At 38.4% G+C, this 20340-nt stretch overlaps 1 protein-coding gene across 1 annotated transcript in view; it reads right to left on the bottom strand.

Moving 5' to 3' along the window:
• Positions 1 to 2870: 2870 nt before the first annotated feature.
• Positions 2871 to 20340, bottom strand: part of GYS2 (glycogen synthase 2) — a 42375-nt gene continuing 24905 nt past the window's right edge. Inside the window, exons 6-16 of the mRNA XM_065845869.2 lie at positions 18374 to 18491; positions 17852 to 17972; positions 17242 to 17348; positions 14159 to 14218; positions 13468 to 13546; positions 12681 to 12794; positions 9655 to 9781; positions 7796 to 7891; positions 6142 to 6305; positions 4867 to 4947; positions 2871 to 3781 (exon numbers count right to left, since the gene is read on the bottom strand). Of these exons, the coding sequence (XP_065701941.1) occupies positions 3566 to 3781; positions 4867 to 4947; positions 6142 to 6305; positions 7796 to 7891; positions 9655 to 9781; positions 12681 to 12794; positions 13468 to 13546; positions 14159 to 14218; positions 17242 to 17348; positions 17852 to 17972; positions 18374 to 18491 (1283 nt within the window). The 3' untranslated portion in view covers positions 2871 to 3565. The remainder of the gene's footprint in view (positions 3782 to 4866; positions 4948 to 6141; positions 6306 to 7795; positions 7892 to 9654; positions 9782 to 12680; positions 12795 to 13467; positions 13547 to 14158; positions 14219 to 17241; positions 17349 to 17851; positions 17973 to 18373; positions 18492 to 20340) is intronic.

The raw sequence follows: 20340 nt of genomic DNA, 5'->3' as shown, positions 1-20340 counted from the left end.
TGCCAGAGCTGGTGGTGGTGTTCTAGGTACAAATCTGGTGTCATACATGACTGCAGGCACACAGAATATTAATTTTATTGCTATTGTACTGTTTTGTCGGCCTGGTTTTTGAGTTGCAAAACTGGAATGAACTATAAATTGGTTGATTATCATTCCATGATGATAAGGATATATTTAACATTATTTATGTAGTTTCGTGGTCTTACTCGAAAGCCCTCTGTAGTTCTCATGTAATTAAAAAGTAGCCACGTGGTTCTTGTGTGCAAGCAACTATGTTTTTTTTTTTTTAACCCTTAACCCTAGTTGTGCTCTTCATCTTTTAATGCTGCTTTCCTCTGATCTTTCTCATGACATTGCTAACTAATTTTGTTAACTCGCACTAACTATGATGTTGCTTCTCCTCGACACAAACAAATGCAGCTCAAGGAATAGAAGAATTAATTTCTGTCATGGGACTGTAGGCACTCCCAGTAATTGTTTATAATCTGTATCATTTCATGGAGGAACATAACTGCAGAAATCAAAATTGCCCTTGCTTGTTCTTTTTTAACCACTGATACATCTTTCAATAGCAGTATATGTTGTATGACAGAGTGTATTCATTATGAATGTCATCTAAAAACCAATGGTATTCACCAGAATATTTTCATTCATTTAATTGTTCTTTGTTTCAAGCATACTCTGAAAAGCTCAGGTGCACCTAAGTTGTTTTTTTCAGCATATTTTACAGTAAGATCAGTCAGTGCTCAGGCAAAAAGTAGAAGACATACACATCCTTTGCTTTATCAGTTTCAAGAAATTCATAATACTCTAAATGTCCCAGAGATACAAAAAGGGTACTAATCACATGCTCAGTCAACTGATTTTTGTATGTATTCCTAATCTGAGATCACTGTCTTAAGCAATTCTTTACAAATATCACAAAATAGAACAAACATTCTGCCTTGTTGATGAGCTGTTCGTGAAACCCTAAAGTTTTCAATCTAACAGATAATTGCTGGTGTAGCAGATAGCTGCTACCGAGCTTGCCAGATGTCAGTCACTGACAGAAATGTGTGGCATTTGAGTCAGGCAATCTGTCACCTTGACTGATGAAAAGCCAGACCCTCTCACTCCAAATTCAACAGGCAGAAGTGTTTTGCTGCGGTTAAATCGCCCTGCTACTGACGGCTGGTCCTGGCATTCAAGGCACAGCTAAAATAAGCCCAGAGGCACGAGGCAGAGGTCACTGGTCACTGCAGGGCCATTCCTGAGAAGAATGAGCACAGTATTCACGTTAGTCAGATCTCAGAAGCTTGTCACTTTCTGTCACCAGGCAGATGCTCAAAGCCTGTGAGCGTGCTGAAACAAACACAGCTGGGTTTGTGCCAGATGTCACAGGAGCTCTCTACTCTTCCCAGGGAATTCAAACACGATAAGCCCATCTAAGAGAACCGGCGGCCTGGATCATACATGTTGCTTATTTTTGCCCTCTGGAACTTGTCCAGAAAGAACAAGTGTAGCTGTCTTAATGCAACCCTAGTAAAACCTTTCCACTTTACATATTGCCTGTGCCATGCCTCCACCGTTTAGTAATATTTACAAAATGGGTGTAGTGATCACATTTTTGAGCACTGCAACAAAGCTGGGTCTGGAATGATGATAAACAGATGTTCACCAGTTTGTGGTCACTAGGACATTCTTAGGCAAAGGAAGGAAGTGCTGGAATTTGGGGTGAAATGCTTTTCTTCAGTACAACAGTGCATCGAAATACAAGCAATATGCCCTTTAAATGTTATTTTCTTGGGACTCTCAGCCATTACATTATTTGACTCTGCAGGGCAACTTTGATTAAAAGCACTTTGGGGAAGAATATACATTTCTGAACTCACAAAATGCAGTTGTTCTCTACTAGGAAACTGTACGAAGGAAAACTATTTGCACTATCTTCGCTTTCACGACTTTCATATGAAAAATAACTACTCATTGTTTTAATTACTATTAAAATGGCTAAAAAATACTGACTGCTTTTAAATCCAATTCATTTTTTGCCACAAAAACCTGAACCTGTTTTCTGAGAATAGTTATACTTTCAGGTATCCAAATCAGCTTAAGAATGAAAGCCCAGTTTTGAAACTAATTTTAGGTAGCTGAAAATACAAATAGGCACCTAATCACTTTTATTCTATATGTTCTATAGTAAGAACCATGTCATCAAATGTTGGTTAAGTGTTTGAAAGGTAAATGTCTAATCAAAGCTGGACATCAAGGCTCCCTGGGGGGTTGACAGTGAAGATAAATACCTCCAAAGGCTGTATCGTCCTACCTGCTGAAGAACAGGCTGAATCAATTCCTGGAAATATCTTTTCTTCAGCAGCATGAGAAATTCTTGATGCACAAATTTCTAAAATAAAAGATGAATCTCCTTCTTCATGTCACAATCTACTTCTGAAGAGCATGTTCAGACCCTCTCTGCACCTCTAGGAATTGAAATACTTTTGAAAGCTTTCTGTAAGGCAAATGTCTAGTTCTCATTGTGAGGTTCAATTATTCCCTAAGCACTTCAAATTTCCAGGTGCTTTTTGAAATTATGTCTGTGGAGCAGATGTGTTCTTGGAATTCTTTTAGCATTATTTGTTACAATTAGATCTCTTCCAGAAGAAGTGAAATACATGACGGGCCAGTGGGGCAATGGGAAGAACTAGATTTACTCATCTTTTAATCTCACATTGCTCTACGGTATGTAGGTTTGTCTGCAGGGGAAGGTGTTACGTAAGGAAATTTTTTCATTATCTGTAACCAAATCACATTAATTTCCTCCCAAACTAGTTTATTAACAAACATAGAATCAGAGAAAAGATGAAAACAATAAAAGAGACATACCAGAGGAATCAGAAAATAAACGGTCTGCTGTTTATTGTGGGTCTAAACGACTTCAGAAAGATGACTTCATTTGCCTCTAAAATTCCAGTGCCCGCTGCATAAGACTTTATATTATTCCACAGGAAGTATGTTTTACCACTGGATCAAGACACTTGTGTGTTGTAAAAAAATGTTTTAAATGATGTAAGCTTACAATAAACAGCATCAGGAAAAAGAAAGACCATTTTCTTTTCAGTGTTTCTTTTTTTATCCCTGCCAAGGTTGCCCCAGTGTAACACTTTTTTCTCTAAATTTTTTGAGCTCTGTCTTAAAGTTCCTGTTAGTTTAGGAGGGGAAAAGGGGAAACATAAATGAAGTGGGAATACATTTGGGACACCCATATTGAAGCTACTGGCATAGACTATGATTAATATAGATGATTATGTAGACAAAGGTATGATCTGCAGATTGTATAAGCTTCTGAGGGCATTGTCACATTCTCTAGGTTTAAGCTTGAGAAATCCCTTCTACCTCAAAGGGGCACAGAAGAATTGTCATTTAAACTACTTTCAAGGTGAAATATTAGGGTTTCCAACAGTGTGGCTCAAGTAACATTTAAGATTCCCCTAATTATATCACCCTGTCCTTGATACAAAGTTTGCCAAGCCTACAGGAGAAACTGTTGAACGGATGGAGAGACCCTGCCAGGGTGAGGGCAACAAATTCAGTTCCTGTATTCTCCATGCTGCTTCTTTTTTCCTTGTGGCAATACTCCGAGGGAGAAGGGAGACTTGATGTTTTGCCTGTCCCTTTCGGCTTCCTCATCCTCATCATATCTTTCATCCTCATCTTCATCTTCACTATGGTGAGGGCTGGAATGCTGAGAGACAGAAGGAGATGGTGGCACTGATGAAGGCCTGGGGTATCTGAAACCTTCCGTCTGGCAGAGAGAGAAGCAAGGTATGTATATTATCGCAGTGTTCCTCAACCAGTTGTATACAGCAATTTAAGGCTATCAACTCTTCAAAGGAAACCAATTGTGGGATGTAAGCTAGACCTACTCTGCATTCCAAAATTCAACTCCTTTGAACCCAGAACCCCTCAGTCCTTCTCTACCACTAAGTACACGCTTGTATGACAGTGATCTTTAGCCCATGCCATAAACAATATGTTGCCCTTCCAGCACTGCTTTTTGCAACATATGGGTATCTTTATTGAGCCTTAAGACCATCAACAAAACATTAAATCCTTCTGTACTCTGTAGTGAGAATCTGCTTATTGAAATGCACAATTCAGTCTGAAGTTTTAAAACACTTTTCTAGTTATAATGCCAATATCTGCAAAAGCAGAACGAAGTAAGGGGTTTTGGTCTGAGCCTTCTTTCTCCTCCTTATTTAAAAAAGAAAAATGAGCTGGTGTCTGGAGGTTTGGTTTCAAATAACGTGGTTCTTATATTCAATCTGAACAGCTTCCCTTCTTTAATCAGCGTTAATATGCACTATGAAAGAAGTGTTTGAAGATGTGCCTTTAAACTGATCCTTTGCAGCTCCAGCCACAGTCTCCTCCTCACATACCATGTTTAGATGAAAGCAATGTTTTGCCTCATTTTCCCTAGAACATCCTTTCACAGCTCCCCTTCTGTTTGGCTTGTGCAGAACCACAGCATTTATCAGAAGCAAAATTAGTAGCTGCCACTCTTCTAATAGGGATTTCAAGGGCCAGTTTCTTAGCTGGTCTAAAGTGGCAAAATCCCATCCAGGTCACTCTATCAATAAATCACCTGAAGAACTGTTCCTGTATCGTATCTGGAACCCCAAGCGTTTGCACAACTCCTGACTGGAGCCTGGGTCTATGACTTGTTGAACTTTTAACTATGAATTCCTACTTACCTTCAGTTAAAGCTTGCTAACTCTCTTTTCTCTCTTTCTTTCACACACACATGCACACACACCCACATACACTTTCTCCCTCTCTTTGTAAAGTAGCTAAAATGAAGACAAACTCCTCTCCAAAAGCAGACTTTACCTTTGGTGGAGCACTTGGTTCCATCTCAAATTTATCTGGAAATGTTCTGCTGAGGGCTAAGTGCCTGGCATGCATGTAATACTGCAACATAAAAGAGAAGAAGCATTTACAACTCAAGGAAGTCTTGTGTAGACTTAAGCAGGGAAAAAAAGGAACATAAAATGAGCATCTTCTAAAAGATGGTGATGAACAAAGGCTAAACATGTTTTCAGCTAAGGAGAATCCAACTGATATCCCTGCTTGCAAAGAGCACATCGCTGTGAAATAGTGAGACATCCATGTTAGACTCACACTGAAGTAGAGTCTGGAACAGAAGCTGAATAAGATTTCCGTAAGAGTAAGATTTATCAAGATGGAAACCAGCACTTGTCTCAGTCAGTGTAGTTCTTATTGAGTGACAGGTGTTATTTAAACCTCAAGATAGAACTGGTTCTTTTTTAACCAGGCAAATTCTCATCTTTAAGTGTGCATGTGTATACACATAAACTTTGGACTCATCATTGCACAGGAAGCATGTGTAACAGTTGCAGAGAAATAACACTTATGAGTTTACTGAGGCCTGGTATTTAAAAATTTGGAAAAAATATGTATGGATTCACTATATTCATGATTCTCCATCACATGCACAGAAAAAAATAGGTGGTTGTGTCAGAGTCTTATGCTGTGTTGGGAACCAAGAAAAGGGTTCTCACACAGATATCAGAGCAGGACAACATCCAAAATAGTTACAAAACTGATACAGGCGCATCAACTTCTTTGCTTCTGTGGACTTGAGAATACTGCTTTGCTACTTGTCTTCTTAGAAGGTGGCAGTGCAGTGTTTTCTATGTCAAATTAAATCCACTATTTTGCCTTTGAAGGGACAGATGTAGATTGGGAGTGTTGAGGAGATACAAGGCCCAGAACCATTTTAGGCAGAACAGGTAGGATTTTTGGAAGAGTCCAGATGACTTTGAAGCACAAATCCTACTTAGTGTAGGGTTGCCAATGTTGTCAGTGGCACAAGATTTTTACATTGTCTTTAGTGCAAGGAGTACAGAGACCTCAGTGTGACTGGCTTCTGCTCCAATCTGTTCAGTTAAGTCATGTCTCTCCTTGCCACTGGAGAATGGAAGCATTACACTGAAGTATAAAGGCAGGCTTTGCCTTTTGTGCCTTTGAGTGGTGCTTTTCAGAACAGAGATGTCTTCCTATGTTGTAGAATGATGCTGAAGACTGTTAGCTAGACCTATGCGTTTGGAATTTTTAATACCTCTATTACATATTTTCACACACCCTGCCTAGGTATCTCCAGTCCAACAGATCTGAGAGCCTCTCCGTTCGGTTTCTTTGGATGATCCTCTGGCGACGGGACTGCTGACAAAATCCGTACAGGAACTGAGTCAGCTGGTTGCATGATTCATCAGGTGAGCGGAATCTCCTGTCAACTATGTAGATGCCTGAAGGACACAAAAAAGGTGAAGATGAGTAGAACTGAAAATGGGATATGACCTCCCACATTTCCATTCTATTTTCTGTCACATAGTCTTACAAACTTTACATGTATTTTATGTTCTTTTTAATGTTAGAAGGCAGCTATAACTGAAACAGTTGCTACTATTCTGATGGAATGGAGAGCTGCAGAGCAATAAGTGAGTTTTTTGTTCGGTTTCTTTTTTAATTCTCTTTACCTTTCAGGGTGAAATTCAGCAAGTTATTAAAAATTCAAAGGCTTTGTTGTTGTTGTGTAAGTATGTCCGAAAGGATTCAAGAGTTCATTTTTACCTCCCATAATTTAAAAAATACTCACTGCTTAAAAAAATAATGCAGTGCTTTCCTAGCTTGCAGTAGAATTTACAAGTGTGGCTGGTCAGGATCAGCCTGTAGGAGAGACGCTATGTTTTCTGTAGAAACCCAAGTGTTTCCATAGAGATAGCTAACTCGCATACATTAGTTGATATACAATTCTGGCAGAGAGAGGGCCAAGGTAAATTTTGCATCTACATAGTTTGTTGAGATCAATACTTTATTCTTGCCACCTTGATTACGCTGGGGTTTGGGGAAGAAGAGAGTACCAGACTTCAGCTATCTTGATGGACAAGACAGACACACAACTACTTTAACTGAAGTGCTCGGTGTCCCCTTGGAATGTACGGTAAGTTATCTCAACGCTCACATCTTTGTTTTGGCATAGAAGAGCAAGTGACCTGTGCTTTCGGTCTGTGACCTTTCTGAAGGCTCTCACAGACATGCCTACCCACGGAGGCGTAACTGTATTTTGCAACTGGCTCTGCCCTGGCCTCTAGGTCAGGGCACAGTTGGTACTAGTGTGGAGCTGTCATTACCTGGTTGTACAGACAAGCCAAGGTACTTAGAAAGAGGCCTTAGTTTGGGCACATTTTCAGTATTGTCTTGGCTGCCCTCCTCCTTCCCACACCGCAATCATGAACCATTTCTAAACCTTTAGGAGCAGATTCTTATTTGTAAGTAGGTTCCTTTTATTTTTACAGGTTTATTTTATTATTGTCTACATTTAGTCTTTGTTTAGTGGCCTTGAAGTCCAAGGACACCCTTCTTGGACCATTCAAAGAGAAGCAGATTTTGACTGCTTCTTCTGGAGGGCTTAAAGGGTTACACTGCAATCAGAAGCATTAAAGGGAAATGCTGGGAGACCCCAGGGTAGGTATGAGGAGTGCTGAGTTTGGAAGCATAAAGCAGACAAAAAGTTAAAGGAAGACAAAAGAGAGAGAATCTGGAAAAGGTTTGGATAAATATGAAAGCTTGAATAGCCTATTCAACAGAACAAGATTTACAGAGCTCCAAATATATTCCCTCAATGAACTCCATTGCACTAGTGAAAGCATGAAATTGAGGAGTAACTGCATCGTTGCTGTGCTTTTTGCTTTCTGAAATCAGAGGTGGTATTTTGATATGGTGTTAAAAACTTTACCATAAGCCGCTGGGTCAGCAACATGTTCCCGCATGAAACAGCCGAATCCAGAAAGGTTTGTGGTTACGCTGGGAATGCCCATCACAGTACATTCAGCTGCCAAAAGAAATGGACAAAAAACATTTCAGGGCAACATGCTTTAAATGGTTTCATCTTGAGAGAACATAACACTAGAGCTGCTCTGAAAATGTCAAGTGAAAACTATTATGCTTTGTTGTGGATTTGGAGAAAAAGTAAGAAAGAAAACGAAATTTTAAAGAGAAAATTTCACACTGTTTTTGCAAACGTCTCTTTGTGTTTCTCAACAGCTAAACTGAAAAATTTCTGGGAGACCAGAGTTGAAACAGAGAACCTAAATGTCTGGTCTGGACTGTTTGTTTGGATTTTAAATTGAAGCCTGTTGCACACATATATTAATTAGTTCACAACTATCTACAAAATTGAATCTCTTGAACGTAAGAGTGTGTTAAAGTTCGTATTTTGATATTCATTGTTTGTGAACTGGTCCCTATAGCATGAAAAACAAAACAAACCAAAACAAACCCCATCATTAACTTAGGACAAAGTAGATGTGGAACTAGTTTTATAAAATTAGAAAATGTATGCATCTTTTGTAGTTATTTCTATCATAGCTGTGAGTAAGGATAACTTTGCTCAGACTTAAAGTGTCTTTGCCCATGAACTTAAGTCTAACCTAAGATAGCATGCAGGTAAAATAAATACTCTAGTCTTTAAAATGTTGAAAGTCTCCTACATAGCCTTCATTAATATGAGAATAAACCTAGTGTCTATGAAATAGAGCTACAAACCTACCTTTAAAAAGTCACTTTTTGTTTCTGGGAGAATAAACAAGTATCAACAAAGAGAATCACTTTTGCATTAGTAACGGAGAGAGAAACTATGGTTCTAACTAGAGTAAATCACAGATTTCCTTGAAACTGCTACATACATGTCTAATTTTTCTGTCCTGGTTTACTTTAATGTTCACTTCAAAATCATCCCTGGTTGTCACACTTTCTTTATATCTTAGCTGAGATTAGAACAGCAAGAGAAGTTGCTGGAATGCAAGACAGTTGTCTTACTTGGAATTGAATAGCTTTCCTACTTGGAGAGAAATATCTCTGGAGAACAACTAAATTAGCAAAATTTCTATTCTGATTAATTGGTTTACAACAAGTGGCCTTCAGAGGGGCACTCCACCTTCCAGATGTGTATCAAGACTACAGAAAGTATTTTGGGGACATAAAAAACCCAGGCACCTAAGCCATGATCTTCATATGTATTCAAGTTCATAGTTTGCACAGATTTCATCAGGTGTTAACTGGTTTTTGTAAATCGGGGCTTTCTATATCTTCAGGAATTTCCATTTAATTCTGTGAGATTTTCTACCATTGCATGTATTTGTGACAAATATTTTAGATATGGTGCTACATAATTCTATCAAACATAATTGTTATCTTGAATTAAATCCACTGAAGTTACATCGACCAGTAGTATCAGATTTCTTGCCTACTTTTTCAATATGTACATTTCTCTAAATCTTTTAAAACCCTTGAATCAAGTTAAGACTTAAGTATAAAAAATATTTTTTATTCTAAAGCCACAGAAAATCAAAAGATTCCATGTTAGTATCAGAGAGGGTCCAGCGCAGGGACAAATGTGAGTAATTGTCAGTCAGTAGATGTCATTTTATACCACCTTGCCCCCAGATTTTGCCAGCAGTACAGACCTTTGCACTGTAGAGGAAACAGCCAAAAGAGTTTTTTCAGCATTCCAGAAGAAACTGGCTGCAAAGCTATTCTGCATGGACAGAATGGGTATTCATTTTTCAATATTAGTTAAGCACACAGATTGCTTACCTGGAGTGTAACCCCAGGGTTCATAGTATGATGGAAATACACCAAGGTGGCAGCCTCTGACAAACTCCTCATAGTCCAAGGGCAACAACGGGCTTGTCGAAGAAAGAAACTCTGGATGCAGGATTACCTGGATATTCAAAACTTACATTAGAGGTGAAAGAAAACCATCATCAATACATTTTAATTATCAACAGGCTTAAGCATTTTTTTTCACTCTGGTATTTCCTACGTATATGGACAACATGTCCTTTGCCCACCTGCTATCTATTTCAATTCCTACACTAAAATGCATCCTGTCTGTGTGCAATCTTGTATCTTGCCTGTGTGCAGTCTTGTCCTGGAAACAGTACTGATAATTAACCATTTTGGACAGATCTTCAGCTTTATCCTTGTTCATCAAGGAAGACCATGCACATTTAGAATTATGCTGATGGTCGTGGCATTTAGCAATACTCAATTGGTTCTCTTGGCCTGTTGTACCAAGATAGAGCATTGGGGTGTCTTGTTGCAGAGGAGGCCTCAGGAGAATACGGCACTTCTGAGATTCACAGCATCCAACTGAAATATAGGAATGCTTATGGTACTCAATAGATTTCTCAAGAACTGAGAAGATTTTGAAACCAGACATATTACAGCCTCATCATCACAATCCTGTGCCTAGGGTAACTAATCTTTCTGAAAGACAAAGCTTATTAACTTAGGCTAATGTCCTGCTTTCAGGACTCGAGCTATTAATAATTTATCTGCATGACTCTGCAGGGCTTGAGGTCACTGCTCCCTATTCCATTGCTATGTCAAGAAGTGCCTTGTATGTGTTGTCCACTCTGCTTTCGGAGGAAGAAGTGTGAGGGAAGAGTTTAACGTTCTCTAGGCTTTTTTTCCCCACAGAAACATACTGCAGCCATTATTCCATGTCAATAACATGCTTTTATCCTTTCTTAATAATGAAGTCATGACACTCATCTGAGTAAATCAGCACATGAATGTATTCAACCAATAAATGGGCTGTAAACTCATTACACAAGCTTATTTGACCCCAGTGAATCAAATAAGATTTTCCATTGACATTGCTGAGGTTATTTTTCACATCCAACTATATGTGTGGATATGTCATACATATCAAAATTAATTTCCATTTGAAGTTTACAGAATTTTTGTTTGTGACATTCAGCTCATTAAGTACTAAGCCTGTTCAAGAAGTAGGTAGTTTTCCAGTGGTCATGAAAGTTTTATACAAACTTGACATATATTAAACCTAGCCAATCAAGTCTGCTGAGAAGCAGGAAGAGGTGTCTGCAGTGTTATATGCTATCCTGCTTTCTAATGCCTTCAAGCAGTTAATTCTGAGGATTTTTTAATTACATTTATATACAGTGCATCCTTCCACCCTACTTTTGTTACATCTACTATGTTATCACCATATTGTGTTCTGTGTAGACATAGGCTAAGCAGAAAATATGTGAATCCAGGAAGAAGCAAACAGGAAGTTGAGGAAAATGTTTACCTGGTTATTGTCATGGCTTTTAAAGCCAAAACACTGAGAATAAGTGATATGTCCTTGTCAGAGATACTATGGACCTGACTTTAAAAAGAAGCTTTGGAAGATGAAGAATTTACAATTTTAGGTTTTACTTTGAATAAATAGTCATAGTTAATGGAGAGAATGATAGAGATTGGTAGACTTAAAAAAAGCTTTGGCAAACTTGTGATGAGAGCTGATTGTTTCTGCAATCTGGCAAGACAGACGTGTAATCATAGAATGTCCTGAGTTGGAAGGGACCCACAAGGATCATCAAGTCCAACTCCTGTCCCTGTACAGGACAACCCCACAGTTCACACCATGTGTCTGAGGGTATTGTCCAGTCTCTTGAACACTGACAGGCTTGAGGCTGTGACACCTCCCCGGGGAGCCTGTTCCAGTGCTCCAACACCCTCTGGGGAAAAACCTTTTCCTAATGTCCAACCTAAACCTCCCCTGGTACACCTTCCTGCCATTCCATCAGTTCTGTCACTGGTCACCAGAGAGAAGAGATCAGCACCTGCTCCTCCTCCTCCTCTTGTGAGGAAGCTGTAGCCGCCATGAGTTCTCCCTTCAGTCTCCTCCCGGCTGAACAAACCAAGTGACTTTACCCACTCCTCATATGCCTTCCCCTCCAAACTCTTCACCAACTTTGTGGGCTCTTCTGGACACTCTTCAGTAGCTTTATGTCCTTTGTATCCTGTGTTGCCCAGACCTGCACCCAGTGCTCCAGGTGAGGCCGCACCAGTGCAGAGCAGAGCGGGACAATCACCTCCCTCACCCAGCTGGCAATGCTGTGCTGGATGCACCCAGGATATGGGTGGCCCTCTTGGCTGCCAGGGACACTGTTGGCTCATGTTTGACTTACCATCAATCAGAATTCCCAGATCTCTCCCTGCAGAGCTGCTCTCCAGCCTCTCGTCCCCCAGTCTGTATGTACAGCCAGGGTTGCCGTGTCTCAGTAAGTAAGGAAAGCATGTATTCATATACACTTAGCTTCAACAGCTGATGTAAACATGAGCACAGCACAAACAGGAAGCATTTCAGCTCAGGATCAAAGCCCTGGTTACCTTCTAAATTCAAATGCTGAGTGTCAGGGTGCTGTTCTCAAGAGGTGAACCAATACTGCAGAAAGGGCTGTTCTCAAGCTCTTGATCTTCAATTTTAACTAAACAAATCTTTTACAGAGTTTTACACCTGGGTACAAATGACCTGTGGCACTTTCTGGATTTCAGGAGTAGTAGCTCCTCATTCAGTACAAGAGGCAGCAATGAAAACAGTTCCCTAACATCAGATTTCTAACTCGAAATTAACTTGGTTAAACAGTAACTGAGGATATCTATGAAGTGACTAGTTGTTGTTCCTGGAAAGGGAGGAAGAGGAAGGAGTGCTTACTCTGTTAGTATAATATTGACTATCAAGAATTTGACTGCACTCCCCATTCTAATGATCCAGACTGAGACTGTTAAAAGAAATTCCATTCTATATCTAAAATGAAAATATGTACCTTTACTCTGTCTGTCCGGTTGTTGAAAAGGCCAATGCGTCGGATGGTGTTGAGGATTGGATCATTGCTATCATCAATCATGTTGTGGGTGGTCACTGGAGGCAGACAGTGTCGCTAAAGAGAGAAAAGGCAATCCATAAGCCAGACAAAAGTGCTGGCATAGTCCTGTTACCATTTTATAAGGGTAGTGGAAGATAGTGGGAGGTTTTGTTAACAATATGGATGGGTTTTTACCCATTCATTTCAAGGGAAGTTATGATCATATAATATTGTCTTCTATATAACTAAAGCCACAAAAGAGACCATAAAATCTCTCATAGCACTTGTTTCATTTACCTCAAAATACACATATTTGTACTAACTTTTAGAAAGGCCTACCATTTAAAGGTTCTTAGTCAGTACAATGTATCTCCTTAAAAGATTGATTTTATATATTTAACAAAAATTGATTAATCTAGGCTTCAGGACCAATGGAAATCTCACACTTGGTGCAGATGAAAGGAATTAGGAGTTTTGGTGTTCTGCATGTGACTGGGGAAATATCCATAGATTTCTCAAAAGAATTAGTTTGGGTAATCCTCTCATTTGTCAGGAATGGGGGTTGAGTACATCCGTCACATCATTAAAAACAATCACAGCTGATTTTTAAATGTTACCAACGAGAAGTATATTTGATTAAAACTTCTATTTCAATGCATGCATATCACTATATGTCATCCACAATCCTTGTACATAGCAATATTTATCACTTATACAACATGTTTGTGTAAATAATAAATTTTCTGACCTGAGTTGAAAAGATGGCTCTTTTCATAATGGTTATATCATCTCGGTCAAGAATCTTGTTCAAGTCTGGAATTTCTCCTCTGCGGAGACAACACAGAGCCTATTTTACCAAATGACTTATTATCAGTTGTATAAAGAAGATGAAGAAACAGCAAACAAGGTCTGAAGTTTGTTGATGTAAATGTGAATCTCTACTTTGTTTTCATGGCCCTTCTATATTACCTACATTTTGTTTTCCCATACACTTACTGACCTTTCCATTAGTTTCCAAAGAAGCTTAAGAATTATTTTTTTTCTGTTTTTCAGACAGACCTTGTTTTTGCTGAAGTTCCAGTCATCTCATCTGTACTTTGGGTCATTCACTTCCAATTGTCATTTGAAAGGGTGTGAGTAAGCCACTAATACATAACACTTTGTCTCTGGAGCTCTTTTAAGCTGACGTAGCTCATTCTTGATAGCGAGTAAGACTCTTTACACGATGCGGTGCTAATACTTTTAAATTTTTTTCTCTGTGATTCCGCCTATTGAACAAGTAACCTATATACAGAACAGAGGATCTCCTGTGCTTCCCCTCTGTCCTTCCTATGGATGTCAAAATTTCTTACACAAAGAGCAGAAGCACAGGAACACCACGGGTAAACCAGCTGAATATGTGGCTCTGCAAGGCAGAGCAAAGTAACCGATACACTCACTTTAGCAGGGCATTGTAGAGTTTCTTTCCGAACTTTTCTTTCACAGATTGTGCAGTGTCCCTAGGAAAATAAATATATATATGTATAAAACAGCAGAATCCAGGACACAGAATAAAAGACATTCTTGCTGTTGGAAATTAAACTGTGCCTTCATGTATGCTGATGGAATCAAGAATGCAGCAGACAGAAGTCTGGTTCTCAAAGCTCTTTGATCCAGCCAGCAGCCATTTGGATGGATTTCAACACAGCTGAGGATTTGACCTGTGTCCAAAGACGAACGCACTGTGAGAGCCAAAAGCAGATGTCACTTGTGACTACTTGTAATATTTTGCTCTGAGCAGTAGACCACACCTTCATCTCAGCTATGAAAAAGAAAGTATATATATGACTTTATGTAAAGAAACATGATCGTTGGACACGAATCAAGACTGAGAGGTCTCCAATTTAACTTGACCTAGTAGAAAGTTGTAAGATAAAAGAGTTAAACAAATAGGGATTTTAAAACTACCTTCTCCTTTCACTTTCCTCCATGTTTCCTAACTCAAAGACTTTTGAAAGCAACTGTTACAGAATAAAAGATAGTTTGTCATAAATTAGTTCGCAAACCAAAAAACATCCTGAAAAGTTCAAGCCATTTTTTAATATAATAATAAAGCCTGTGCAAGACAAATATTTTATTTTAGCTAAGATAAAACTCCAGAGAACAACTCTTCTAAATGAAAAGGGCCACAATATTATCCTGCCCCTAGCTGAAATAATTTGAAGGTATAGCTAGAAGTGCCGTCGTCAAAATAGCAAACTCACTCTCAAATTGAGTAAAACACCCACTTTGTAAAATTCTTCCTGCCTTTTTGATCTCTAAAAATTATACTTTCGGCAAAGACAAAACTTGTTAAGTGAAATACTAAACTTTACGAAGCTGAGAATCCACAAACCTGTTAGTTGCTGTCTCCCAACTCACACGACACAATAGCACATCAGCTAATTTTGCTAAAGTTATGAAGAAGCTAAATGTCAAACCAAATTGATCCGAATTCCAGCAAGATAATCCCCTCCTGACTGTATATTTGCATAGACTCATGACATGTACAATAGCCAAAACTTAACCCAGATAGGATAGACTGCTTTTTCAGAAACAGAGGAAATGAGGAATTTTATATCCCAGGTCAGCTATTATCTATTCCTTTACAAGTGCTGACCTCTTCTTGTATGTAATATCTGTGACATCCTTAAAATAATCTAACACTGTTACGTAATGCTGCTATCAAGTGGTTTTATCCAGGAGCTTCAGATCATGACCATGATAATGCTACACATGATGATGCAGAGGGTCTTTTGATTTTCACAGAGCACAGTGGGAAGAACAGCTAGAAACAGTATTTTTTGCATGATTTCACATCTTTCAAGTTTACTTTTACAGTTACTATCATGCCTGTGATACCGAATATCAGAGAAGTAACCACGTAATAGAGACACAACAGGGAAAAACCTTCGAGTATTTAATTTAATTTAAACTTTCCTAATATTCATTTATTATTTATTTAATATGTAGCTGTTGGATTATTTTCAAACATTACATACTTTACATCAAGGACAAAGCAGAAACCAAAAGCACCTGCTGCAGGCATGGCTGTTTCTCTCTGCTCACACATTATTTTCCTACAGTTCTTGCATACAGAGTTCTCACTAAAAACTCTGGCTATGTTACCCTGCTTTACCATCTACATTTTAAGCTAATTGTGCAGATCCTCCACACATCTGCAGAAGGTCACAGTCCATTTCTGAGGATGATTCACTTCCCTCATCTTAGACACATCCTGAAGTTACATAGGATGAAACATCATGGCAAAAGCTAAATTATTTCAATGACCATTGTTAAATTATTTCTGTCACTGGTTTTATGCAGGTTTAGTATCTGTCAATCAAAGACTTCAACTAGATTACTGTTATCCAGAAACTGAGCCAGAGATCATCTGCTGGAGGCAGTTAATGAGATAACAAGAAAAACAGTATCCTTCTCTTAACACAGAGCCTTTCATCTACAGATCTCCAAGTCGTTTAGATTTCTAGTGTTTTATAAATATAGAACTGGCACCAGAAGGAGGTTAAACATACTGAGGCACAGGCTTAGAAGCAGAAGCTAGGTCTTGTGGGTTTTAGTCCCTTAGCTTTAAGACCAGCTCCCTTACATCTGCAGTAGAGTTTAACCATTTTAGCTACCTGATAGAGTGCACATTTCCATTTCCCTGCTTAGATAATTAATCTGTAAATACACTGCATGAAATGGCATTTTTCACTCCTTTAAAGAAAATTCATCCCTGATAACTCATCACTGATTTTCTTTCTGAGTTTGAACCCTCAGTTTTGCAATGTCTCTCAGTGTAAAAGCTCCTCACAACGTCTTTTCCTATGTAGAATCACATAGCAGTTAAAGTGAGGTGAAGGTTAAGACTGCTCCTGCTTTTCTTTTTTGTTTGGGAAGTTATAAATTGAAAACAGTTAAATTGGGGGGGGCTGAGAAAATTTTCTCTTTATAACTTCAAGTTTCACTGCTTCAGTATGGCCATTGTTTATTGTAGGCTATATAGAAAATTGCACACAATTGTTATCAACTATTATCCTGCTGGATTAGACAATATAATTTCCATATTTCTAAATAGAAGAGGATGTGTATTTAATTTATTTTCCCCACCAGTGGCACAGAAGCTCACTCTGACAAATTAGCAGCTGGTCCTTATTTTGTGGAAATCCAATTGCATGTCTAAATGGAGTATTAGAAGCAGTCAGAACACCAGACTTTCTAGAACCTTTGACTTTGTTAGTGCAAAACAAGCGCTATTTGCTAAGTTGTTACAAAGAATGGCAAAACAATTTTACTAAAAATAGGACTGGACAAAACAATATATATATATGTATTTGCTCTTATTTATCATTCCCATCTCTTTCATTCGCACAAATACATTCTAGTTACCCACAACCCTTGATTTTAGCAAAGTAAAAAGAAAGAGCATTATTCTTCATTAGAAATTTCTGCATGTCTCCTCAATACACTGTACAAAGCCCTCAGTGAGAATAGCAATTACCAGAGCTGCTTCCGAACTGCTTGTCCTTTCAGGGTTTCCACATTGAAATTGTTTGTCTTTGCTGGCATGATGAAGAACACAACAACTGTAACATCAGTCTTATGAACCTACATGAACACAAGATGAAGAGAAAATAAAATCTCACCACAAGGTATCAAAGCCAAATATAACAGTAAGAATTATTCATAGGCAAAACCAATGCGCTTTGGCTGTCCAGAAAGACTCTGATCTTTTATCTCCCCCTTTAGCTGTGAAGTTTTTTGTCAAGTCAGAGACATAGCTGAGGATAATAAATACAGGTAAATAGATATCACCCAATTCTGATTTGGGCAATAGTTTGGTTTAGAGGCCATGGCTTAGGATGTGAACATAAACTGCAAAAAATAAAAATCATGCACCTGTTTTCTCATCTGGCACAAACTTTTAAGCAGCCTATGATTGTTATATACTCTGACAATTCAGGGACAGAGCTTTATGAAAACTCTGAATATCCCATAGTTATTTTCCTATAAACCAGAGTATGGCATGGAAATTCTTGTGGGTGACTTCCATAGTACTGTAAGTTTCAGCATAAACTTTATGTTATCTACATTTGCAGAAGCTTTCTTACCCTCAGCAAAAAGTTTAATCTTGATAAGGCTTCTAGAAACATATCAGCTCCTTTGTTGGAAAACTCATATCTCCCAGCAATGAAGAAAAATAAGGTCTTTTCAAGACTGAAGTCAAGGTGGCTGAAACCAAACAAACAAACAGACAAGTACAAAGTATTTCTCAAGATATAATCAAACAGAACACAAACCAGCTTTCTGTTCTAGAGGAATATATTATCCCAAGAAAATAATGAAAGCGAGGCTTCTCTGTTATTCTTTAAATTAAGATTACTATCTCAATCTGATGAACTGCATCTTGGATAAATAGTGAAAAAAATCATGACCTTCTGCCTGATCCCACAGTCTGTTAAGCTGACTTAGAACTGGTGTCTAAGATTTCTTTAGCCTCTGACTGAGAAATCCCAGGCAGATATTTGAACATTTCATCTCCTCTATGAAGTACCTGCTAGTCTTCCTGGTTTGGTTCTTGCTTTAAATAGTGTTGGACGACAATTACTAGTTTTTGAAAAGTAAAAGCATACCCATAGAAATGACCTCGAACGAACTCTTGGATCCTAGCCTTGTACATGGAATGCAAATTCTGAAACTCATGCATTGCTGAAAATTTCTTAACGTTCAAGCCATTTGGGGTGACAACATCTGGAAAAGCAGAGAAAATGCAGAGGTAGACATCTTCAGATTCAGAGAAACCTTTAAGGAAAGAACCAATGTGTCCTTCGGTTATCAGTATGTGAACAGGTTATGTACTCGTTACTCCTGGACAGGGAACAGCACTGTCTAACACGATGGTCTCCACCAACTTACTCCACAAAGCTACTGCATGTGACACTCAACTGTCTATAGCATTGAGGTGGTTTTGTACCATTTTGATCTGTAGTCAACATTAGCATAGACCCTCTGAACAGTGAGATCTCCCCATGCCCTTTTGTCCTGTCAGGACTTAACTAATGTTTCCATTTAGCCATATGTTTTTTGTGCAATAAACCCTTTACCTCTTTATGCTTAGTATCACTGTTGACTGCTTATCAGCATAGATTGAAAGCTCTTGAAAGCAGAAACTGTGCTGTACTACGCACTTGTTTACTCCATGGCACAAGAGAGCTCTGTTTGTTCAAGACTTCTAAGGATTTACCAGAGAAGAGAGAAAATAAAAAAACCTTGTCAAGAAGACCACCTTTCAGTAATCCATTGGATTTCTCCTAAAAATACCCACAAAATACTATGCTTTACTCTTTTATGGCTACTCTCCTCAAAGATTCCAAAGCACTTTACAATTAAAATTCATTCATTTCCAGTATCTTCTAAGACAGAGTTATAGGACATACATAGAGTTATAAGCAGATACAACCATTACCGAAATTCAGTCACTCTTCACCTTTCTGGTAGAGCATAGCAGCTATTTAAAGGCTTGCCCTAAATCTAGTTGAAGTAAATAGAAAGAATGCCATTTTCTTTTCCTTGAGTTGGCTTATGAATTCCATGTATGGAAAAGAAAGGGGAGGCCAGTTCCTCTGCAGATGTATTTCAAAGTAACACAACTGACTTCAGTAGACTTATTCTACTAATTCATGACACCAGATATTCTTTGAATACAAAGAATCTTCAAATAAGCAAGAAGCACTAATTATTAGAGGATGCACTACTGCTGATTTCATACTTGTTCTCCTGGCAAGCGTCATCAGGTGTCTAGCAACCACAACCATTAACTATAGTACTTTTTAAAATTATATATATCATCCAAAGGACCTTCAGTAAGAAATCATTGCCTACCACACACAGTTCATGCAAACAAAATGGCATCTCCTTTGATCTCAGTGCATGTGGTTAACTTCAACCCCAGGCATCAGGGTTACTGTTGGGAGGACAGTCTCTTGCTTGCCACCGATACAGGATTTGAATATTCCTTCTATTGTGGTTTTTCAGTCAAGGATTCTTGGCATCCAGGGTTTTCCATCCCTTCCACTAAAAGTTTCATGTCTAGCATTAAGCATCTAATCTAATATAAAACTGTCTCTTATTTCCAAAGAGACTTAGGGAGACTTCTTTAAAACTCCTATCCCTCTTTCGGTTTGATTACAGATGAGATGATCTTAAAATAAGTACAATCAGTTCTCCATATGCTGTCCAGTAAACTTGCTTGACATTTTTCATGTAAATGCAATTGTCATTTTTAATTACTTCCTTGAAATTTACAGTCTGCTTTAGCAGTATATGTAATTCGCTGCCAGGTAAGTGATCTCTGATTAGTCTTTATCTTGTAAAGTGTTTTGGGAGTCCTTGGGTTAAACAGAAGATTAAAATATAACTTTTATTAGTAACTATGCAATACCAAAAATTCTGATGGATCTGTCTTGAAATACCATATTTCAAACTGAACACCAGCCTTTATCGAGAAATCTTTACTTGTTATGTACTTGAGATTTGGTTCTCAGTGACAGGGAAGGAGAGGCTTGGTGAACCCAACAAGAAAACTTGTGTTCTGTTCTTC

The sequence above is a fragment of the Patagioenas fasciata genome, chromosome 1 (assembly GCF_037038585.1).
Source record: "Patagioenas fasciata isolate bPatFas1 chromosome 1, bPatFas1.hap1, whole genome shotgun sequence".
Taxonomy (NCBI): domain Eukaryota; kingdom Metazoa; phylum Chordata; class Aves; order Columbiformes; family Columbidae; genus Patagioenas; species Patagioenas fasciata.
The sequence above is the reverse complement of the archived record's forward strand: the minus strand, read 5'-3'. Positions and strand labels throughout refer to the sequence as shown.